At 38.2% G+C, this 25,229-nt stretch overlaps 1 protein-coding gene across 1 annotated transcript in view; it reads right to left on the reverse strand.

Annotated features, from left to right (window-relative positions):
- adamts3 (ADAM metallopeptidase with thrombospondin type 1 motif, 3) overlaps window positions 1–25,229 on the reverse strand; it is a 152,136-nt gene that overhangs the window by 33,395 nt on the left and 93,512 nt on the right. The window contains exons 9-15 of the mRNA XM_053325466.1: window positions 17,457–17,600; window positions 14,806–14,938; window positions 10,972–11,085; window positions 9,680–9,825; window positions 7,698–7,873; window positions 4,785–4,918; window positions 3,106–3,229 (exon numbers count right to left, since the gene is read on the reverse strand). Coding sequence (XP_053181441.1) covers window positions 3,106–3,229; window positions 4,785–4,918; window positions 7,698–7,873; window positions 9,680–9,825; window positions 10,972–11,085; window positions 14,806–14,938; window positions 17,457–17,600 — 971 coding nt within the window. The remainder of the gene's footprint in view (window positions 1–3,105; window positions 3,230–4,784; window positions 4,919–7,697; window positions 7,874–9,679; window positions 9,826–10,971; window positions 11,086–14,805; window positions 14,939–17,456; window positions 17,601–25,229) is intronic.

Consider the following 25,229-nt stretch of genomic DNA (forward strand, 5'->3'; position numbering starts at 1 on the left):
CATATAAGACCACCTGTAATCATGTGACCAAAGTAGCAAACTATAATGACAACTGAATCATCTCCATGACAACGAAGCAAACTCTCTCAGACTGCTGATGAAGGCCATGATGAGAGTTAAATCTGTAGTCAGTGAACCTTCAGTGGGTGTTTGTTACACTTGCAGTTTCTTCGGTTAAGAATAAATCTCCAAGCTTTACTCAAACCCCTGTTAGAGTTAATTATGTATGCACTCTACTTTTGAAGTGATCAAGACGCCCTGGAAACTTATGTAAATTCAGTCTGCTTCTTCTTTTTGTGCTCACGTCTACCAAGACCTTTAAAAGTCTTCTGGATGAGGTGAGTAGGTTTGACTCACCGCTATTTAGGTGCAAATATGAATCTGCCACTTTGACATTAATCACAGTCTACTGCTGCTATATTTCCAGTGGTCAGGAATAATATGTTCTTTTGGATATTATTATATTTGCTCCAAGCTGTCTGAACACACTGCTTCACAGTTTTCCTCATTATTTCTCATTTCAGGGAAAATGCAGGTGGTTATATTTCTTATTTGAGCCCAGGGAGCGTTGTGCTTGGTGGTTTATCTAAAAAAATCTGAGACAAAGAATCTGGAAATGTTTTCTCGATGTTATAACAAGCCATTCAACCCTTATCCTTTTCATAGTAAATGCAATCTCTCGCTAACTTAAGGCTTCATTACTTTTTTGACTATTTTAGCTTTGATGACCTTGTATAATAGCTACAGCTTTTTTCCATCAGGTATTAGATGTTGTAAGTAGGGTTGGTAGGTTTCATTGTAAGATTTTAAAAGTAGTTAAGCAAGAGCCAGTAAAAAAGCTAAAAACATGATTAAAATAGCCAGTGGGAAGCTAAAAATAAAACAAGCGTTACCTAATAATGGCGTGCTGATAATGGCGTGAAATCTGGTCAGCTAATCAAGATAATTTTTAAGCACTAGCCACTTTGCTTTTTTAATCAGTGCTTAAATGATTGCACGCTCTCGTCAAAGTTATCGAAGCAGAGAAAAACTGCTCTGCATATTTAATTTACTCAAACTGAGGTCTTTTAAATCACAATCTTATATTTCATGAAAAGATATTTACTGCATTTATTGCTGAAACTATATCTATAGTGAGGAAATGCTGAGTTCTTTGGAAATAAAATTTAAAAAAATGGATAAATGAGATGTTAACAAGGCCGTGCGGTGAGAATAAAGACACATGGAGGCAGGTGGCCATCAAGATTAGAAACCACGACACCTAAAACATCCAGCTATTCAAGGCAACAATTTAATTACTATTCAAAAAGCCACAAACCTGATAACTCACAGTGGTGAAGCTAACTCACAGTGGTGAAGCTAACTCACAGTAACGGTTGTTATCTAAGGATTTAATCAGGATAAGGCTACAGCTGTGCTTTATTTCTTTATTTTATTTACTGTCATAATTAAACAAAACCTCCCACTAACAAGTACTGTCTTTTTTTAGCAGAAGCCTGATGTATCTTATCTGTCTTTGCTAGATGAGCTCCAACAGTGGGTGACGTATCTCTTCATTACCCAGCCCCCAGTTTCTGTAAAAGTTAATTAATCAGCCATGTTTGAAAATCCCAGAGGGTCATTATAAAACAATAAAAGTTGTTCTGACAGTTTTATATAGTTTAATAAATGATTCCTTAAAGACTCTTTGAATCATCTGGAAGAAAAAAATATTCCATCTGCTCTACGATATGAAAGACTACTATTCTAAGTTGTGACAGTGGGCTTCTATCTTTATTTTGATTTGGTTATAGAGGCACAATTTGGAAAACAGCTTTAAAATCTTGAATATTTTTTCATCTAGATGGAGTCTCCTGGAGTAGTTTCCCTAAAAACAACTCACACACACACACACACACACACACACACACACACACACGTTATCTATATTTTTGTATATATTTCTATTGTGTTGCTAAAAATGTACATACAGTACAGTCGCTCTCCCTCCCCTCTCCATCTTCCTCTTACTGTTCATACATTCTTATATTATTCTATATATCTCATATATTTATTCTTGCTTACATAATCCCCCCCCATCGGACCAAGCACCGAACTTGGGGGGACAGAGCCTTCTCCACTGCCGCCCCCACCCTAAACCCCCCAAACCCATCAGAGACTGCACAGACCCCCATACCTTCAAACCAAGTCTTTTAACCTGTAAACTGTCTTTTATCCTCTTTCCATTTTATGTCTTTTCAACCTTCTACATTGTTTGTTCTTTTCATTTTAAGTCTTTTCAACCTTCTACATTGTTTGTTCTTTCCATTTTATGTCTTTTCAACCTTCTACATTGTTTGTTCTTTTCATTTTATGTCTTTTTTTTACTTGTAAGCGTCTTTGAGCACTTGTAAAAGCGCGTTATAAATAAAATGTATTATTATAATCAGGATCGTCACAATTCATTTCACTGCTATTCTACATGTACATTTAGTATGTGACAAATAAATATTCTTGAATCTTGATCTTGAAAATGCAGAAGAAGGAGCTATTCATTATTAATTACCATGAACATGCACATTACTGCTGCTGTAAATACTCACTATAGAGGACCAAATGTTTATTGACTTCCAGCTGGAGATAGTCCAGATGAAAACATTTACTCTTGTTTAAGTAGAGCAACATTTTGCTTAAAACGACAGAGGCCGAAGTTTTTAATCATCTCGTGTAGGAAGTGATGTTTTTTCTCCTTTTTTATAGGGTTTACTAACAATAACAAAGATATGGAGTAATGCCAGCCTCATCTTATAACCATACATGAATGACTTATCAGTTATAGAGAGATGTAAATATGATAATGCACTCCAAAGTGTCCCAATATAGAAAACTAATGGACTGGTGATGCCGTGCCTCCATCTTCTTTAATATCTTCTTCCACTGGACTAATTGAGTCATTAAAGATAAATAAATGGATCATCAATCACTCATGGCGTGTCATGAATTATAAACATTCAATAAAAATCAATATGATACCAAACCTCATCCATTAACAATCAAGCAAAAATACATCTGGGAATAATTGTGTGAAAGTGAAAGTAAGTGTTAGTATTTCCCATTTCTCCTTACCAGCTTTCTTTGGTGTTCGGGTGAAGGTTCCTTTAACGGTGCGGCAGTGTGAGTTGTCCCCACCACAAACGCCACATTTGTCCTCCACTTTGTTGGAGCCGATTTCTCTGTCACAGCCAACTTTCTGAAGACCAAGAAAACAATTACAGAGAGGAGCTGATACTCTCATTTGCACAGGGGGGAAAATGTAAAATTCACAACATGGTTTGACAAGAAGTCGACCTGTCACATCTTATTCACTGAGCCTTTATTAAGTGTTGGATTATTAGTGCTGACTAGGCAAAAACTACTGCTGCTGCTTTTGGAGTTGGAGGTCATGTTTTTGTTTCACATGTTATTTGGACAGAGGAACCAGAGGAGTGGGGTCTCTTTGTGACCTCTGACAAGATTAGATTAGATTAGATTAGATTATTTTCTTTCGAATGTGTGAAAGAAGAAAAACAAAAACAACATATAAAAAAGAAAGCACAATGATCTGACTGAAAACAGTGAACTTAGACCTAGCAGGAAACATGATGCAATGCAAGGTCAACCACATCCGAAAGGGAGTGGGAAGAAGTCAACACTTACTGAATCCCACCCTTACTTCATAAATCAATGCTTGTTAGAATAATAGCTACCTCATATACAAGGAGGTTATGTTTCTGGTCTCATTTGTTGGTTATATTACAGGATACCATTACATTTGGTGGACAGTTAGACCATGAGATAGGTGCATATCCAGATATAATAGCACCAGTACAGTATGTGGGCATTCATAAGTTACTTCATATTTTGGTTCATAACTCTTTTACATTCATTGAACCAAATTAATTCAATTTTTATTAGGTGTTGGATTATCAGTGCGGACTAGGCAAAAACTGCTGCTGCTTTTGAAGTTACTGATTCCCACCCCTACTTCTGAAATGAATGCTTGCTAGAATATATATAAGAGTAATAGCTACCTCATATACAAGGAGGTTATGTTTCTGGTCTCATTTGTTGGTTATATTGCAGGATACCATTACATTTGGTGGACAGTTTGACCATGAGATAGGTACATATCCAGATACAATAGCACCAGTACAACACCAGTACAGTATGTGGACATTCATAAGCTACTTCATATTTTGGTTCATAACTCTTTTACATTCATTGGCCCAAATTAATTCCATAAGAAATGGATCTAATCTTCATCAAATCTGATATTTAAGATGTTTGGAAAACCTCTGTCCTATTAATGGTATAAGATGGAGGGTCTAAGGACAAAGGATGTTTTTATTGCTGAACAGATTGTATAGCCCCCCTGAGGCAGACTTGTTATTTGTGCTTTTGGGCTTCATCATAAAATTTAGATGAAAACGGCTTCAGATGGAATGTCATGTACCTACTTAAGTTGCTGTGCTTTGACTTACTTTAATTTCTGCTATCTGGGGAATAATTTCAGGACAAATCATGAAGAAAATTATACATCTTATCTTCTAAGCAGCAGTGAGTGAGCACTCTGAAAGCTATGCTAGCGTGTGAGCAGCTGAACCTACAGTAATGCTGATGCTGCAGTTTATTAACATTCCTCTCTGTAATTTAATTAAGTCCTTCAGAGCTTTCAATATTCAAACAGCCTGCGGCAACTAAGGTGCATGTTTACCTAATGCAGCTTTTAATATATCACAAATTATGTGATTTAAACACATCCTTACCACACATTCTCCACGCACGCAGATATCATAGGCATCCTTATAGGAGCAACGTGTCCCATCATGCACCAGCTGCTTCATATACGCCACGTCTCCGGTCTCCTTTGACTGGCAGTACAAATGGCACCTCTTGTTGGCTACAAAGTGAAAGGTTATTAGATTATTATAAAATATTTAGGTATGAAATCCAACATGGAATGACAGGAACATTATGAAAGTTGATAAATAAATGATTAAATAATAAGAAATAAATGATTTTGTTTGCACCATTTGCACCTGTAATGACTGATTTTTTTTCTTTCAAATTGGAAAATGCTAATATGACCTAAATCTTGAACATGTTGCTCACAAAGCTAACATATGTTACTGCAGAAGACAATTAAATTAACATCCACTAATAAAAAAAACATAATCAGGTCACTAAAGCTTTAGATAGGTTCATGAAATAGTGAGAATAACAATATAGAGTGCTAGATCATTATGAAAGGATAATTAATGTTCATGTGGCCAACAAACAGCGTGCTAAACAAAAGGCAAAAGGGAAGAGAAGAAACAGAAGAAGCTGGAGGGTATGGTGATTAATTATGGACCTCAGTTTTACAGTAGTCGTGTCATACATTTTAACACACACACAAAAGCGCATGATGATGAGCATGAAAATACAGCAACACCCAACATGCATCTGATCCTGTTAAAGTAAAATGTGAGGAAATGTTGGAGAGTTTGAATCTTTATTTATCCGTATTGATGTTTTACTCTGTACTCTAAAAGTAATTGGGTCTCATTCAGTAATGTATTTCACTCGTAAGAGAGTGAGAACCTCCAGATACCTGGGAATCCACATCACCGAGAGTGTGACATGGTCCACACACATTCAGACATCTCTGTGAGAAAGATGAGGCAATGTCTTTATCACCTAAGTCTTTCCAGAGCCCCTAAATACCTTTCACTCCAAAGGCTGCGGAAAGCATGAAAGGAGGCATCTCTAACTGGTCTGGGAATTGCTCTGCTCTGGATTTTAAAGCTCTTAAGAGTGGTGGTCTTCACTCCCCATTCAACAGGAGTAGAAAGTGCAGAACCAAAACAAAAAAAAGACTACTCCAGCTTTAACGCTCAGTCAGATTGGTGTGTACCCACAAGTCCAACACTGAGCCTTTACTGAGAGACCCTGCACTGCACTCAGAGTGTCCATCTCTGCGCCTATATGAGCTACTACATATTCCGCCAACAAAACATATTATTTAACAATCAAATACATACATACAATTTGAAAAACGTATTTGTTTGCACCTATATGATGATTGCAGAAAATTTCAGTGCACCACAAATGAAATCACTGTGTTTATTTTTTGTATTGCATTGGGACAAGATGTTTGGAAATTGTAATAAAAATGAAAGATAGTATTTTTTCTCAACAGTGATTCAGTTTTATTTACAATTCCCCTTGAAACCATCAGAAATTATAATAATATTATGTGGTTATGATAAGTAGTAAATTGACTGTTCTTATATAGCGCTTTATATTTTTACATGTTTCATTCACCCATTCACACACATTCATACACTGATGACAGGGTCCAACCTGCTCATCAGGAAGGAGACTAACCATTCACACACAGTCACACACCTTTGACGCAGCAATTGCCCGAGGTCAGATCGACATGTGGACTGGAGGAGCTGGGAATCACCAGTCTTCCAATTGGTGGATGACCGCTCGACCTCCTGAGCTACAGCCGATATATGAATGCTACTGACCACTTTTAAATTCTGTCATAACCTACATTTTGTGAATAATGAATAACTGATGAATCAAAAGTGCATCAATTTGTGTCTGAATTCATACTCATAAAGATAGTCATAAACATCTTATTGTTTCATGGCACTACAGTTAGAGCCCTATGATTTCCGCGATCACAGAATATTGCGAAATTTGACATAATTTGACTGAAATGCTGTTTTCGTGTGGAAGAGGAACGTATGTCTGGGGAAAACTGCACAGAGGGAAGCAAATCTGGGTGGCACAACAAGCCCCCTCCACACACTGAGCCCACCCCCCTTCAAAACAATGTAACCATGGCGAAGCAGCTAAAAAACTTCGAAACTCGACCCCATTATTGTACGGTATGATATTGAGGAAATGTGGTGTTTGTCACCTCAATAAATTGAAGTTAATTATTTAATTTGTGTACATTTTAGTCATTTACATTAAGAACATACTGTTTTTGTTAGTAAAATAAGAGCAAAGGTAAAAAACTGGATTCCCAAAAATTAAACGGAAAAAACAGAATTATAAAACGGATTTTATAGGGCCCTATACAGTCTTCAGAAAAACCTTCAACAGTACAATGGGTTCCCACTTTATCGCCTTGCCTCCCTGCAGCTTCTCAGTGGGTTTTCCTACTTTGTTTCTGCATGACTGACTTTCAAAACTCAGACCAATTTAGGTGCCATAAGTGGAAAATAGCTTCACAGACAGAGTACCAGACAAAAGCAACGTCTCATGAAGAACACAGATTAAAACAGGATACAGGTTTTGTGTTAACACAGTATTGATCGATCACCTTTGCAGAAAGGGCACATTTTGAGCTTAGATGGATTTTAACACCACATGTCAGCACAGTGATGGGTCACTGAGAAAGAATATGAAAGGGCAGAAGAGGAAGAAGAAGAAGAAGAAGAAAAAAACCTAAAACAAGACAGAAACATACTTGACAATGTGGTCAGTGTGTTGTAACTGTCAAACAACCAGCTGGGAACATCCCTGTTTTGAATATATAAAACCTTTCTTCAGTTCTGACTTAAACAATCCAGATCCCTTACCCCTGTCAACTTCTATTGTTTCTTTTTGGCATAAAAAAAACATCAGTCACATCACATGCTGGATCAAAACAACCTGCTGACATGTTTCTGGCTTACCGTCGGGATGCTCATAGGGAAGCCAGTGGTGTTTGGCATTTTGGAACTCAAAGTGAGAGTTTCGGAGCTGGCACTGCTGGGCTCGGAAATCCTCAAAGTGTTTTGGGCAGTCGTCAGTGTTGCAGAGTTGATACTCGTAGTTTACTCCCGGGCAGTCCTGGCCACCGTTGGAGGGACTTTGGGAAGGAAACGGTTTAACAACAGAGGAGCGGATCAGACACTTACAGAGAGAGGGGGCTTTTCTTTGTAACCAAGAATAAGAAGAGAAATCCTGCTGTAAAGTGGATGCTAAATTGCTAAGCAGCTTAAAATGAATGATTGGGGATATTTTTAACAAAGCACCTGCAGTTTGGCCAAATGTGATACAGCAAGTTATCTCCTATTGTTTAAAAAAACTCACCATATCAAGGTGTTAACTGGCATCCAACAAATATTAATATTACCTCACCTTTGTGAAGATTAATTTGCTTCACAGGCTATTTCCATGAGGTGTTAGTTAATACATTATTTATGAAGAATTACTGCTTGGCCAATGCTGGTTTTTGAATGCTTTTCCTATAATATTGCTGAAATATTTACTAAGTGATGCATGAAAGAGCATCGAGACCATTGTTCAAACTACACACTCACATTCTGCTGGTTCCCTCACTGCCAGCATAAAAAAAAAACAGGAAACAAACAGGAGGATTCATGTGCTTGTGTTTACTGCCACAGAAAAGGAATAAATCAGTCGTTCATCATCATCTCTTTGCTGTCGCTACCACCAGCTATGTGTGAGATGCACACTGAGGCTCCAATTAGTCAGTAGTGGGCTGTTTATTGGTACTGTAGCTGATGCATGATAGACCTCAGACTCTCACAATATGTGCATTGTTGGAAATATCAACATCATATGCTACCATGAGTGTGTACAGCATAAGAAAATGATTTAGTGTGTAGTTAACCTTTAAAAGTGAATTACTGTGACTGGAAACAGAGGAAAACCTCTAGCCGGCACTGTCTAAAGGTGAAAGAAAATCCACTTTCCAGCACTCCTAAAAATCTCACGAGCAGTTCAAGATTTAATTTGTTTAATCTGTACAATGCTGGATTTAAAAAGCAACAATCTGGTTATGTGTTGGACTATATCTCAGCCTGGAGCAGTGACTTGAGTGTGGTTAGAGACTGTCTTTATGGTAAGCTGCACTAAGTGTCTCCCGGCTCCAGCTTTATTTTCAAAAGGAGAGATATGAGATTGGTATCGATTTTTCTATTTCACTCTTGGCAAGAAATCCAATAAGCATATTCCCTAAAATGTCAAACCATTCCTTAAAGGTTAAGCTGCGGAAACATCATAGGCATGGGTTAAGTTAGGACAACACTACTGCCATGGGAAATAAAATAAACCACAGTTGACTATTAATATGAGATGGGACTTGAACCACGGTATCCTGTGTCAATGCCTTTGTTGACCTAACCATTCAAACTGGGCATTCACTCTGAGATATTTAGTGACAGTATTTAAACTCCACACTACCTCTAGTTAAGCTGCTCAGTGAGAACAGTCATTACTCTCTCAACCAGTGGACGTTTTAAGTAGATGGCGTCATTAAAACTGTCAGTGTGTCACCTACTCAGTATAAGGCAGGATTATTCCAAGGTTTTAGAGAAGGAACATTTACAAATTAAAATGACTTACTTCACCTTTTAGTCCATAATTGAATGATAATTAAAAAATACAGACTATACAATAACTCTGCACAGCAATAGTTACAGTTATCAGGGATTAAAACAGACTAAAGCCTAAAACGTTAATTTAAAATGTGGAGTTCTAACACACAGTTTTGGACGATCATAATAAAAACCAGCTTCAAATTAATAAATTAACCCAAATCTATTATCTCATATTCCAGTAGCATTGTCACAAATCAACCTCCATTATTTCTACTCTGTTTTCAACAATCATTCATGACGCCTCACAGAAACAGATGTTGGCCACTTACGCTGGGTTGTTGCACTGACGTGTCCGGAAGCGAACGCCGGTTCCACAAGAGCGAGAACAGGAGCCAAATTTGCTCCAGGAGCCCCAGGCGCCATCTTGCTTGACCTGATTTGGATTTTTCCACATGCAGTGACCTTTGTAGCACCACTACAGGAGATGACAGAGTTAGAGGAGAGAAGGAAAGTAAGCCAACTAAAAAGGGCGTTTGGTTTTTTTGCTCCTCTATTAAAATGATAATACAGACAATACAGTAAAGGAGACATACACTTTATAGCCACAGTGTGTGCTTAAACATGGTCCCATGCACAAATCCAGGTGCATCAAGGAAATGTAGAACTTTAAAAAACATCTCTACACACCTAAATGTATGACAGATTGGAAAATAGTGGAGTTAGAGCTTTCAGCCGAATGGCTTAGTACAAGCGCTAACGGGACCACCAGTGTATCTGGTAAATGACCCCACCAATAATGCCTGGGTCGTTATCAAACTTCTACAGTAGTCCAAATAGGGTCTTTATTCATAAATCAATGCATTGGAAAGTTTGTTAGTACACCAGGAGTTTATTAAAATAACACTTACCTGATGGCTTTTACTCTGCGGCTACTGCTAAAGCTGTAAACATCGTCGAAATATTGCGTGATCACGCACAGATCTCTAGATGTGCAGTGCGGGTATCTTGCGAGACCACACGGCATTTCAGTGAGACATTCGGCTGATGCTCTAACTCCAGTATTTCATTCCAAATGAAAATAAAGGCTGAGGTGGTGTTTAGATAGACCTCATGGTGCATATGACGCTAGGTCAAAATTACGCCGAACCATGGCTTTAAAGCTACCCTTACCTTTGTTACATTTTTACACATTTTTTTGTTTAGGTTAAAATGCTATTAAGCTAGTTATTATGCTATAAGGCAATGGCACTCTTAAATATTAGAGAGATCCACCAGGCACAGAAACTCATCATTATTCCATTCTCGTAATATTCTGTGAAAACTCTGACCAGTCGTATCATGGGACATACAGTAGGAGGGAGGAGGGGTTGTTGCTGTTCAAGTTTTTTCAAAGTGCTGTGTGAAATGCAAGAAAGGTAAGAGTCGCTTTAAGTGACAATTTTAGGGGCATTGAATATGCTGATGATTAAATCTCCTCACAACAGGGGTGCATAAAAGCAAACCTCACAGAAAAGAGTTTTAGGAAAAGAAGTGAAGAGTGAAAATGTTCTTGCATGTTTTATATGCTGTCCACACACTTTCTACATGAAGTATTATATGCAATAAAATGAACTAAACTTACTTTTCCTGGAGCACATTCAGTTCCATCAAGAGGCGGACCCTTCTTGGTTTTGCAGAAGTATGGGTTGTCTGGGTGACTGCACCAGAGCTGTTTACAAGGGTCAAATGTACGAAACTGAAACACAGAAAAGATAGAGAGTCAAATGTTACGAAGAATAACTGAAAGAGCTGGCATGAATATACTATATATGAAAGGTACAGCATGTAGAAAACAACTTCACTGTTCGTGTTATGATGCATAAGCCAAGGCTGAAAAACAGAAATTGACCTTGTGGTTAAAATTGCCGTTGAAAAAACAGAAATGTTCTTCTTTTTTTTTTCTTTTCTTATATTCCGAGGCGTTAAGTAACATCACTGATTTCAGCTCTGAGATTCAAAAAAATGTTTATCCTAAGGAAAATACAAGAGCTGAATATTATTACCCACTAATGTATGCACAAATATAATTAAAGCTCAGTTTGGGATTTTATGATGCTGAAAATGGGTTTGAGTCAAATAAACAAATAAAAGGATGTTAAAAAGTCTTATGGAAGAAGCAGTTTCTCTGAGCAGCTGCAGTCCTTCATATCTGCTGTAATAGACTGCTGACATGTTGCAGACCTAATCTTTTACAAGTGTCATGGGCTCTACTATCAGAGCCACTAAGGCTGAGTGGATTGAGAAAGTTTTCTTTGGGAACTCATTGTTATCCTCCTCTCCAGGGAAGGTGTTCAGACCTTATTTTTTTGAGGATTAGAAGTGTTGTCAGGCTGAGTGAAATAAAAAATTGCCTTTCAGCTGCACAGAGCATCCCTTTAAGAGGAAAAAATGACATCTAAAAGCTGTTTGTTTTTGTCATGTACTCTATCTATCTCTCACATTGGTCTGCCCATTTCCTTTTCTGCTCTGCTCTTATATGCAGCTGTTACTGATGCACCTTCATAAGAATCACTGCATGTTTAAAACCTCAAAGAAATGAAAAAGACACTGAAAAACTAGTTTGGTAGATGCCCTGAAAGTTATGTTCATGATTTTTTAAAAATGTAAATAAGCATTTGGTTTACTGTAAAGGGGACATATTGTGCTTTTTGTGATTTCCTGTCATCAATATACTGTTATAATGTCAGATGTCTACATTCAACAGGTATTTTGACAGGGTTAAAAAAAAATAGAGTCAAAAGATGTCTTGTTGTTGGGAAAGACAGGAGTAGCCAAAGAGTGTTTTCCTATAATAAGATTTCTATGAAAAAGTTATGGTTACACCAATTGGACACTGGGTTTGCGTCATGTCAAATGTTTCGTTAAATTACTTTTTTTTGGGGGGGAAGACAGGAGTAGTCCAACAATTTTACACCACCGACTGACTCTTGTGTACACTGTTATAATGTCAGATGTCTATATTCAACATGTCTTTTGTTGCTCCTCAACCAGATAAGGTGCATGACAAGATGTGTGTTCATGTATGTGGCTCTTGTGTTTTGTATCAGGATGCAATCAGGCTCAGTGCGACTGCCTGCTGAACTTTATTGTTCTGGTTCAACCTCACTGCTCTAATCAGCGTAATTTACAGTAGCAGCAGCTGTTTTCAGCAAAAAAAACACCCCAAACCCTTTCATCCAAATCAAAGATTACTCCCAGATTTCTGGCCTCACTGCAAACCCTGGGAAGCTTAAGTCTGGCGTACACAATCCCTGTGAGCTTTGAGTCTTAACACCATCACTTCATTTATGTCATTGATCAGTATTAAGAAGTTACTGCAAATCCAGGACCCCAAAGACAGGCTGTGAGTGAGGTACCTGACGTGAGGTCTGATGGATTTATGGATAAATAGATGTGCATATCGTTTGCATTAAAATAGAAAGAACCATTGCTGTATCATACGCAGCAAAGAGGTGTAGCAATACCAGAAATGTGCTGTTTCTGTACTGGACTGAAGCTTTTCAAAGAGTAAGTGATCATTCATAAAGGATACAGGCTGAGAATACACCACTTTCTCTAGTACTTTAGCAAGAAAAGGCAATTTAGATGCGGTTCTAAAATGATTAAGATAGTCAGTGATTTTTTCAGTAGGTGATGAACAACAATTGATTTACAAAGTGGAGGAATAACCTCTGAAGGCAACAACTGCTAAAATATCTGAAGATAAAAAGGCAGAAACTTCTTTTTTTCATTCAAAAAGAGTACATGTTATGATAAGAGACATTGTGGACCAAAGAATATTCCTCAGAGTAATTTGCAAAGAGAAAACTATAACAAAAAAATAATTATTCTCTCACTCTACTGAAGCTACAGAAAGACAATTATGGTAAAAAAAAAAAAAAAAAAAAAGTCAATTTGAGTTCTGTCCTTGTTTTTTTTTCATTCTTTACATGTTGAAATAAAATAATGCAGCCTTCATCCCTGGCAGAGCTAGATTGAAAACACTCATTGATGCTCATCACATATTGAAATTCAAAATGCTTTCAAAGAAATGTTGACCTTGATTAAAAGTGAATATCTTTGCCATCAACTGGAGACCTTAGAGACTGAGAACCCTCTAAGTATCTGTTTAATCCTTATATCTAGCAAGCTTCTTTAAAAAAGTAAATACAATAAATGACATAAACATGTCTAGTAGACAAGGCCTGATGTTTCCTGTATGGCATGGTGCTAATCATCATTATCCTCATATCCTCATTATATCAATTACTCAGCAGGTGCTGTCATTTATGTCTTCCTACTCTCATTTTTACTGCTTGTACTCATTCCAAACAAAAACGTCTCATTCTTCAGAAGTCCAAGATAAAGAACTCGTACCACCATCAATATTGAACTCTCTTTATAAAATATTTCAACAAACAAGACAGAACAAGTTTCCCCTGATGCCAAAAAAAGCTAATGCATTTATGCAAAGCGATAAATCACATCTTTAATTCTGTTAGATGTCTGTTCCAATTAGCATCTCTGTTCATCTTTACAGTGTATAATGTGATATAAATTACAGGCCGCTGTGAATTAAGGTGGCATGACGAGCAGCAGTGACAAAAGAAAAGTGAATTTTAATCATCCTGGCATCAGCAGAGAGCTAGCCACATAGCAGGTGTGACTGCAGTAAAGTTAGCAGATGTCTTTTTGAAGTTCTCCCAAGTTTAGTGTCTGATTCTGCTAGTGTGAGTCTGCTCATATATGAAAGGAAGTTTTCCTGGATGGCTGCCATCCTTCTGTGAAAAGCTCACCAGAACTTCGAGGCTCCTGTTGTCCTTGATTCAAGGAAGGAAAGGAGGAAGAAGGAAGCATGGAAGGAAAGGAGGGAGGAAGGAAGGGAGGAAAGGAAGGACAGAGGAAAGAAGGAAGGTAGGAAGGAACAGAAGGATGGAGGAAAGAAGGAAGGTAGGAAGGAAAGGAAGGATGGAGGAAAGAAGAAAGGAAGGTAGGGGGGAGGGAGGGAGGGAGAAAGGAAAAGAGGAAGGGAGGAAGAAAGGAAAGAAGGAATGGAGGAAGGTGGGGGGAGGAAAGAAAGAAGGACAGAAGGAAGGTTGAAAGAAAGAAGGAGGGAGGGAGGACAGACAGAAGGAAGGAAGGGAGGAAGGAGAGAAGGGGAGAAGGAAGGAAGGAAGGAAGGAAGGAAGGAAGAAACAGTCCAAACAGACGGGGTCAATTTGACCCGGGAGGATGACAGGAAGGTTAAGTGACACTTTTAATAGCCTGAGTAAGTTTCAGAAGAAGAAACCTTTTATTTGTATCAGCTTCACTAAAGCTTATGTTTTGCTTTGTTTTCATCCCTTTTTGCAGCTAATCGTATTTTCTTGGGACAGGGTACAGACTTTGCAGGTAGCATATATCTACTAAATGGAAGCCTGAGGGCTGCTGTACTCACTGAAGTGCAGATCTTATAGCCCACGCCAAAGTCAAATCGACACTGCTCATCCATGGAGTAGTTGATGCCAGGGAGTTCAGGAAGCTGCGGCCAGTCGTGTTTGAAGGGGTCGTCAAGGAGACAGTCATATGTGCTGTCAGGGAATAACAAATCAATTATCTACATCATGATGAAGGAAAGATCTGCATTTCAAATCTGTGGAACAACCCCCCACCCCCAGCCCCCCTCCCGTCCTCAGTATCAAGTCAGCTGAGTCAGCATTTTTTATAATACAGTATAATTGCTGCTCCTTGTTTTATCTATTGTTTAATGTTTTATTTATTTTATGCTTGACTATTTTTTATTGTGTTTTATGTTATTCTCTTAACCTTCCTGTCGTCCTCCCGGGTCAAATGAACCCTGTCTGTTTTGACTGTTCCTTCCTTCCTTCCTCCCTTTTTTTCCTTTCCTCCTTCCTTCCTCCCTGCTACCGTCCTTCCTTCCTTCTTTCCTCTGTCCTTCCTTCCTTTCCTTCCTCCCTTCCTTATTTCTTCCTTCCTTCTTCCTCCCTTCCTCCCTTCCTTCCCTCTTTCTTCCTCTCTTCCTCCCTTCCTTCTTTCTTCATCCCTTCCTCCTTTCCTTCCTTCTTCCTCCCTTTTAACCTTCCAGCTTTCTTTCTTTTCTTCCTTCCTTCCCTCCTTCCTTCCTTCCTTCCTTCCTCCTTTCCTTCATTCTTCCTCCCTTCCATCCTTTCCTTCCTCCTTTCCTTCCATCCTTCCATCTTTCCTTTCTTCCATCCTTCCATCCTTGACTCGAGGACAACAGGAGGGTTAATATTGCTTTGTGTGAAGCACCTTGTATCTTCGGTTTTGAAAGGTGCTATAGAAACAAAGTTTATTATTATTATTATTATTAATTGCTTATTACAATTATTCATCATGATTTGATACCTGTGAATATTCTGTAAGGAACGTCAAAAGCTTTTGGAGAAATCCAGCCAACGAAAGTAAGTTAAGCATTTAATGTTTCAGTTTATGGGCAGATTTGGCTCCATATGGCCAGCTGGTGAGGAGGGGCTCAGCTGTAGTAAATCCCAGCCTGGTTGCTTTTTTTTATTATTTAAAGGCAAGGGCACAGCTAAAATCTGCTCAGAGTCAGACAGGACATATGTGCCTTTTTTTGCGAGCGTAAAATGGTTTTAAACATTTAATAGATTTCACTTCAGCAGCTCCCCTCAACGAGCTTTCTCTCTCTCTCTCACTGAGAAACAAAGCTTTCATATTTATTATCTTACATTATCGTAGAATTAATTGATTTTTCTGCTGCTGCTCAAAAAGAAAAAAAAAAGCAGTATACTGTATAGTAATTGATTGCACATTGTCGTTGCCTTTAATGCACAGTCAATACTTGGGTGTCCACGCTCTGCTGAACTTTCCCTGCCACCAATTGATTTTTTTCCAGCTGAGTGAAGACCTCAATGTCTATGAACTGAACACATGAGGTGGAGACATGCAGGCTATTTCAGTGTCCTGTTCATAGATGGCATGACACCCTTTTACATGCAGGAAGATATTTCACATTATGCTGTTTATAATCCAACTGTAATTATGAAAATCTAACTACTTCTGCTTTTATAACATTTAATTCTTTCTTCTTTCAGTGAAGTTGAAGATAAAATGGGACTGAAGCTACAGTGTCCATTCACCTCACTTTGAATATAAGCATTATGTAATACAGTAATAATTATCTCCCAATAGAGGAAGTTACATTAGTTTACTTCAAATATCATTTCACAGATTTCAGTGAAACATTGTAGAAAGTTTATTAATGAGCCAAGAAAAAAGATCAAAGAGATTATATACTGCAGATATTGCCACTTATTTATATTAAATTTTACATTTTGACTCCTATTTCTTAACTTTTCTTAACATTTTCCGTATACCATAGGTCACATCCTCTCTGTTTCAAACAGTTTGTGGATTCTGGTTTGCACAGATAATGTACAACACATGAATATGCAGGAATGTTGATTACAGATATATCCGCTATCTCTGCTCCTGAGATTTGTATTGCATGAAATATTGTTAATTTGTTAACATTTGATTCTCTTTTAGGGAAGTCACAAGATAAACCTTTTACTTTTTTGTCTATAAATGCATATCTCTTGTGATTATATAGATATTTATTTGTGTTTTTCCATGTTATAATTGTAATAACCATTCTTATCCTCTATTTTTGATAATGCCCAAATAAATAAACAAACAATTGCTGCCTCTACTCAAAGGAATGTATTGAAATGTGTTGACTTCCTATCTCAGGATGGTTTTACAGCAACCAACTTGGTGGTCATGAGTCTGACTCAAATTAAAGTTGCACAATTCATCCTTATGCAAAGCTCCAATATTCCTAGAAAAGGATTTAAGTATTCTCCAAATACCATGGAAGACATCAGCCGTTCAGCGTGAATCAGTCAGAGGGAGAATCTTTAAGCAGATTCAGATCCAGATGCAAAAATGTTGATTAATTCTTACATTGTGTAGTTCAAATCCCCATGCATGCTTTTAAATAACTGTAGAATAATGTTGTCGAGACAGAGCAGCGTTTCAAATCTTTAGAACAATACAATACATTAAAGCAAGCCCCCCCCCCACTCTGTGTGAACATGAACTTACTGGATGTATCTCTTGAGCTCCTGTCCGCTGCACATGGACCAATGGTATCGGTGGAAGGCCGCCTGCACCAGAGGAGCCATCACGCTTCCCATGGCTGTTTCATCCCCGCAGCGGTTACCTTGGCCGTCGTGCTCCATGCCCAACCTGCTCCCACAGGCACAAACACATACAAACTGATCAAGGACTCATTATACAGAAGCTCGTATCATGTATCTGAGGTTGGAGGTCGACACTTTCACATTTCATTTTTCATCACTACATTTACTTGACAGTTATGGCTTATGTACATAAGAGACATATAAGCTATAATACCACTATTATCATCCATCACTCATTTCCTTTCATTTCTTCTTTCCATCCATCTTTTCACTCTTATTTTCCTGCTCCACTGGGTCATGTTTTGATATGTTATGACAGGGAAATATTTTAAAATTCATGATATTGAAAATATACGATTGAAAAAAATATATTATGCATGATATTTTTTGACATTTTTTGCATATAAACAAACTAATTTTAATGTTCATTTTGGTAAACACATACAGTATTTTCCTTTTTATCACTCGATCACTCTGTTTTGAATCTATTTTCCGCTAGTTTGTATCATTGTTAGTTCAAAGCAGATATTAAGACAACTTGGATTCATGATTATCTGTCCTGGTTCATAATCAAACAAATTATTCAAATTTGGAAAACTGATTAGTTTTAATTTGGGGTGCATGTTTGAAACACTTCACTGCCTGGACGTTTTGCAGATATCACATTTGTAGCAGTGCACATAATACTAGTAAAACAATAAATATCATATTTCAACAGAAAACACACTTACTTTGCAGTAATTCAAACATTAATTAGTTTGAAACAAACCAAATCAAGTTGATATGCTCCTAAATTCTATTACATTCTCATTAAGATGGTTTTAAGACGAACTGATGTGCTTGATTTGAGAAGCAGGAAAAAATGGGGCCAAAGATAAAAAAATATTATTCAAAATGTTTGACAGAACAAACTCATGGTCTACTTAATGACCTTTTCTGAAGTTTTAAACTATTTAACAGCGTCTTTATAGGTGGATGGAGATTTGGAGATGATATTTCCAAGAGAAAGAATAAAATGTCACGTTTAACACGGATGAGAACGGAAAGTGCAATCAGCAAAATGTGTGGTTGAGAGAGCTGGACATTAAGTTGGTATTGCGTTGTCAAAGAACTATTCCTAAGGTCAAAAAAGGACTTTCACGCTTCAAATATTGTTAAGCATGAATAATATTATAAAATAATTTAGTCAATATATAGCTGAAGTAAGATATTTTGTACTTTTGTAACTACACTTTAACCCTCCTGTTGTCCTCAGGTCAAGGAAGGGAGGAAAGAAGGAAGGAAGGAAGGAAGGAAGGAGTAAGGAGGGAAGGAGGAAGGAAGTAAGGAGAAAAGGAAGTAAGGAAGGAAGGTAGATAGGTAGAAAGGAAGGAAGGAAGGAAGAAGGAAGGAAGGAAGGAAGGAAGGAAAGTGGTATGGAGGGAGGAAGGAAGGAAAGAAGTATAGAAGGGGGGAAGAATGAATAAAAAATTAAAGAAAGAGGGAGGAAGGAAGGAAAGGAGTAAGGAGGGAGGAAGGAAGGAAGGAAGGAATGACAGAAAGGAGTAAGGAGGGAGGGAGGAAGGAAGGAAGGAAGGGAGGAAGGAGGGAGGAAGGAAGGAAGGAAAGGAGTAAGGAGGGATGGAGGAAGGAAATGAGGGAGGAAGGAAATGAGGGAGGAGGGGAAGAATGAAGGAAGGAATTAAAGAAAGAGGGAGGAAGGAAGGAAAGAGGGAACAGTCAAAAGAGACGGGGTTGATTTGACCTGGGAGGACGACAGGAGGGTTAAATGTAAAGGACATTTATTTCCTTTAAAGTTTTTAACATTGTGCTTTACTTTACTTTGATGTAAAAAAAGAAAAAAGTGCTTTGCATAGTTTTTATTCACTGAATGCAACAGCGCTGTATTTTAAAGTGTTCTCCTCTCTGGGACTCAGAGACTGGAAGCATAATGTTTGGTGTACTGCTACATTATGTACTGATATCTGCTGCTGGTGGGTGGAGAACATAAACACTTTAAAAAGTAATTGGACCCAGTAGATTCAGTTTGTATGGCAAACTTACAAAGTGATTAATGCAGTTATTATCATGCAGATGTATAAGCATGAAGAACAATGCTCTGCCTTCAACAGCTCCACAGAACTGGTTCTAAAGAGGACAGATGGTGGGTGCTTATCTTTGTTTAATGTGTTTTTTATAGAATATGGCTCGTTTAGGTTTAAGCTATCATTACACATTATTTGTCATCCTATATCCTGGGTTTTCCAAGTGCTGCTGCTCCTGGTCATGTCACTATTGTATAATGCCAGCAAAGTGCATTATTTGAAAGCAGAGTGTTAGAAAAAAATAAACAAAACACTCAGAGCTTTATTTATAGATATAGATAAAATGTGTTTTCTAATAATTGGAAAGCAACTGTGTGGATATTCAGCCAATGTTCAGGATGTGTTGATGCTGTTCAACCTTCAACACATCCCACTGCCTGAATGCATGGAGAGAGGGAGAGGGGGAGAGAAGAGAGAGAGAGAGAGAGAGAGAGAGAGAGAGAGAGAGAGAGAGAGAGAGAGAGAGAGAGAGAGAGAGAGAGAGAGAGAGAGAGAGAGAGAGAGAGAGAGAGAGAGAGAGAGAGAGAGAGAGAGAGAGAGAGAGAGAGAGAGAGAGAGAGCAGACAATATGTTCATTGTGAATCACTACTGCGGAGCTTTAACCTTTGTGTCGTATTCCTGGGTCAAATTGACCATGTCTGTTCCTTCTTTCTTTCCTTCCTTCTTTCCTTCCTTCCTTCCTTCCTTCCATCCTTCCATCCTTCTCTCTTTCTTTCTTCCCCCCTACCTTCCTCCCTTCCTTCTTTCCTCTGTCCTTCTTTCTCCCTCTCTCCCTCCTACCTTCCTTTTATCCTTTCCTTTCCTTTCCTTTCCTTTCCTCCCTTCCTTCCTTTCCTTCCTTCCTTCTTTCTCCCTTCCTTCCTCCTTTCCTTCCGTCTTCCTCCCTTCCTTCCTCCTTCCTCCCTTCCTCCCTTGACTCGAGGACAACAGGAGCTTTAACCACATGACGTTCATGTTTTACTACCATACATGAAGCATCAATAAATGCTTGTGTCAGCAGATCAGAGGTAAATATCATCCTGTATGTCCCAGTGGCAGAAACACTAAATCCCTATTCAGTTATTCAGTGAATATTTTCTAGTTAATAAAGTCATCTGTGACAGTAAAATGTAAATAAAATCATTGATTCAAGATTTCTGACTTTTTTTTAGACTAAACAACTACGATAATGGAAATAATCATTAGTTGTGGCCCTAAATTGCTTTAATTTCTAACAATACTGTAATGTAGCCTACCATTATATTAGTTTGATATTTAAATTACTCTTTTTTTTAAATAAATACACACTCAAACTTTCTAATTGTGTTGCTCTTCGATACATAGTCTTTAACTAAGGCATGTGGAAAAAGACAAACTAACTTTTTCAGTTAACAAACTCATATTTTCAACATCACTGATATTTTCTTCAACATCTACGGTACCATGGCAACAGACAGTAATCATTTCCTATTGGCTGGAAGATGACAGATGTATCAGGACACATCAAGCCCTCTAATTAAAAGTGAAACCTGTGCTCTAAATCACTGTCTAAAGTTCATTAAATGTCCACATTGAGGTTCTTTTGCTTTGGGTTTGTCACAATGAAGTCAAATTAGAGTTATTTCAATAGCTGGATCACATCCCCGTCATCTCTTTCTTTCTCTTCCCTCATTTCCTGTCATCTCTCAACTGTCTGCTATTTAATAAAAGTATAATACCCTTCCAAACGCCCTCTACCAAAAAAGAAAGAAATTAAACTAAACTTGTTTAAGCCTCCTGTCGTCCTCCCGGGTCAAATTGACCCCATCTCTCTCTTCCTTCCTTCCTTCTTTCTTTAATTATTCCTTCATTCTTCCCCTCCTTCCCTCTTTCTTTGCTCCCTCCTCCTTCCATATTTTTTTCCTCACTTCCTTCCATCCTTCCTCGTTTCCTTCCTCCCTTCATCCTTCCCTCCCTCCTTTCAATCCTTCCTTCCTTCCTCCTTTTCTTTGTCCTTTCCTTCCTTCCTTCCTTCCTCCCTCCTTACTCCTTTCCTTCCTTCCTCCCTCTTTCTTTAATTTTTCCTTCGTTCTTCCCCTCCTTCTATACTTCTTTCCTTCCTTCCTTCCTCCCTGCCTCCGTACTCCTTTCTTTCTTTCCTTCCTTCCTTCCTCCTTTCCTTTGTCCCTTCCTTCTCTCCTTCCTTCCTTCCTTCCCTTCCTTCCTCCTTTCCTTTGTCCCTTCCTTCTCTCCTTCCTTCCTTCCCTTCCTTCCTCCCTTCCTTCTCTCCTTACTTCCTTCCTTCCTCCTGTCCTTCCCTGACCCGAGGACAACAGGAGGGTTAAGTAACCTTGGTGTACGTGCTGTCCGCTCACTTCTCAACAAACACATTACTTTAAAAATTATGCAGTGGCATCAGCTTTGACATCTTCAATGTGACCCCGTCTGTCTGTCTTCTGTTCTCTTTGCTGCTGATTAAATTAACGACTCCTCAGACTCTTCTTTGGCTGCGACAAAGATCCTCTGAGGAGTCTGTTGAGCCTTTGTTGGATTAAACTTTATATTGGGTGGCATACTAATTTTTCCTAAATATTATTAGGACGTACTGTACACGTGATTTCAGAAACCTCATAGAGTGCTTTATAAAACCTTCAAATAAAGTAAAAGTAATAAGGTCTTCGCTGTGGTGACGCAAATGCCATGTCATACATATTCACTCTTCAATCAGGAGTCAAGATTAATTTCATGTATGGTTACACGGAAACAAGGGGTGGATCGTCTTCATTAAATTGGACTACTGCATTTCAGAAGAAATAATGATGTGACTCTACCTTCTTGACATTTGTGAGCCGTCATGTTAAGTAAAACCATGGCAACCAGATAATTAAAAAGCAAAAAGGGTACATGCCTTCTCTTGGGTTTCTTATTCTTAGTTTGTGGTCACTGTCACTTAAGATATCAGTATGAGGGTGAGGAGAAATCCCACCACCACATCTTGTCACAGTAATGCAATTATTCCTGACAGTGTTTGCTGTGGAGCCTTTATGAAACAAAGCTGCTTCTTGTTAAACAGACACCCAAATTTAAGTGTGAAGATGTACAGTAGAGATGTTTAACTTATGCTACAAGAGGGACGATGGAAATAAGATAATTCTGGACTTTTGAGAGAAGAAAACATGTAAGAGGTAAGTGTTCCCAGCTAAGGTGTCATGTATTTGGCATTCAGGTGCATCTGTCACTGCAATGCTTTCTGTAAACTGACTGCATGAAGAGAGATGACGAGAATGAGAGTTTAATGTAACTGCTTCTTGTTTTTCTGGTATACTGTAAAATCTCAAACTGCATAACTTCATTAAACAAGTGGAGGTGAGGTTATGAAGGAAAGGCGGCAGGGTGAAAACAGACTAAGATCTGTCCACGCAGCAAAATATAATTTCAGCTAGCAAAAAGGGAATGTGATGGTCAGGTCAGGCCTGCTGACAGCTAAAATATTTAATTTACTGAAACTTTGAAAGGTTCAAAATGTGCTTAAATGTAATTGAGAACATTATTTTTTTTTGTGTGGGGATAATAGCCTGTTTATTCTTGATTTGTTTATCAGTTCAGATAAGTCTGGTGTTTTTCTAAATGACAGCTCTTTCTTCTGGTTAGAGAAACAAGCAACTACTCAAAGCGATACACTGTGAGAGTAAATAAGAATACATCATACTTCATATATCATTACCGAGTGTTTCCAAAACAGAGGCATGAGCAGGGATACATACATAGCAAATGAATGAGTGTGGATGATAAAAAAGTGTTTAGTGAGCTGACATATTTTATAATAATTGTTAAAATTGTTGAAAATGTTACCTCATCAATATAGTGTTGTACTTCAAAAATGAAAAGCTCAAATATCATCTTTTTCGGACTCTTGAAAGCTCTCTATAGAGCCAGAGAAGTACATTTAAACTGCTTTTACCCGTTGAGTTGTACTCCTCATAAAAAGTACATTATCCTTGATGTGTAACATTGGTGCATTGTCCCTTTAAGTTCCTTGTAACTACTACAGCAGCTTTAGTGTAAACTGAGAAATGAAGTTGGTGGGATGGACACATCATTTACTTCAAACCATTAGGGATAAACAAAACCAAATATCCAACTCCCCTCAAAACTTAAATTGGCTAACATGAATTAATGAAGAAAAACATAATGGAAATTCACTCTAATTATCAAAGCTACAAGTGCCCGAACCAGGAGAGAACAACATTTCCAGCGGTCCCCAGATGCCGTACTGATGGCATAATGTTAGCTCAGTGCTTACAAATGCAAACATATCTGCAACATAAGCATCTAATTGAGCATTTAGAGCTCTTTTCTCCTGTGTCCGTCTCACACAGCCACTTATCGCCTCAGCTTACAAAACACTTTCAAACATCCTGCTTCCTTCTCTTAGCTGTTCTTTAGTTTAGGAGCTTAGCAACCATCTCAGGATTTGTGAATAGAGAGTTTTTCCTTTACTGGGACTTTAATCTTGAAATTGAATTCGAAGAGTTGTTTCAGAGTTTCTCCATTAGGATCTCCTCTCAGCGCTAGAAAGCTGTTTGTGTACAGTAAAACCACTGGTTCCCACATTGATTTCTTTTTTTTCTTTTTTTTTTCGCCTGTGGAAAGCTATTGATCCCTGTAGATGAAACCCTCTGTTCATTTGCCCCCATGGTCAGCTGCAGAGCAACAACCGTGAAGCTGGAGGATTCGGTGTTTCACTCTGGGACTTTTTAACAGAACAGATCCTTGCTGTCTCAGCTGGTTGGAAGGACAGCTTCTCCTTTTTCTCTACATTGCCATCCTGCCTCCCTTGCCAAGATATTTTCGACAAACTCAAAACAAAAAATGCAACAAACAAAACTTAATTAGTTTCAAAACCTGCAGATGGTGTTCAGATCTGCAGCCTACTTTTCATTAAAATATCCACTCTTTTGGGGGCCATATGATATCCATGTTGACTATGTTAACTGGGCCAGTCCCTCTCCAAAATGTGACCACATGATCTCTTTAATCCTGCCATCTACGGGTCTAACTCCACTTTATCTCCCTGGACAGAGTCGGTTCCAGTCTGGGCCAGCTGTTGTGGACAGCTGGTCGATAAAATCTGTCAAGTTTGGGATTCTTAACACTTCTAATTGTTTGCCTTCTGCTGCCTGTTGTTCCCACTAAGCTTTTTTTTAATTATAGTTTGGCATTGACAACTGGAATCAGCACCACTGCACCTGTAAGCAAGATAACTTACTTTAAAAAAAAGAACAGTCTGAAAGGTTTTCATTTCACACTTCGAATCAGGATGGATGATAACTATAAATGTATAGTTTTAAATGTCGTTCTAATTCGAGTGGATGGAGGTGTCGACACCACAACTATGACGATAACGATAGAGGAGAACAATATCGTTGGAATCACTTTCAGAGCGATTTTATGAACGATAAAAACGCTGACTGTCAATCAAAATCCTTATTTATCTATTTGAATGCAGCTTTGCTCCTGTCTCACCATGGTCTGATGTGTTGTGAGGTGATTTCTTTAGATAGGTCTTTATTATTACAAAGATGCTGGAATTTTGTTCTCTATTATAGTGTTAAAAAAAAACAAAGTTAGCT

The sequence above is a fragment of the Scomber japonicus genome, chromosome 9 (genome assembly GCF_027409825.1).
Source record: "Scomber japonicus isolate fScoJap1 chromosome 9, fScoJap1.pri, whole genome shotgun sequence".
NCBI classification, from domain to species: Eukaryota; Metazoa; Chordata; class Actinopteri; order Scombriformes; family Scombridae; genus Scomber; species Scomber japonicus.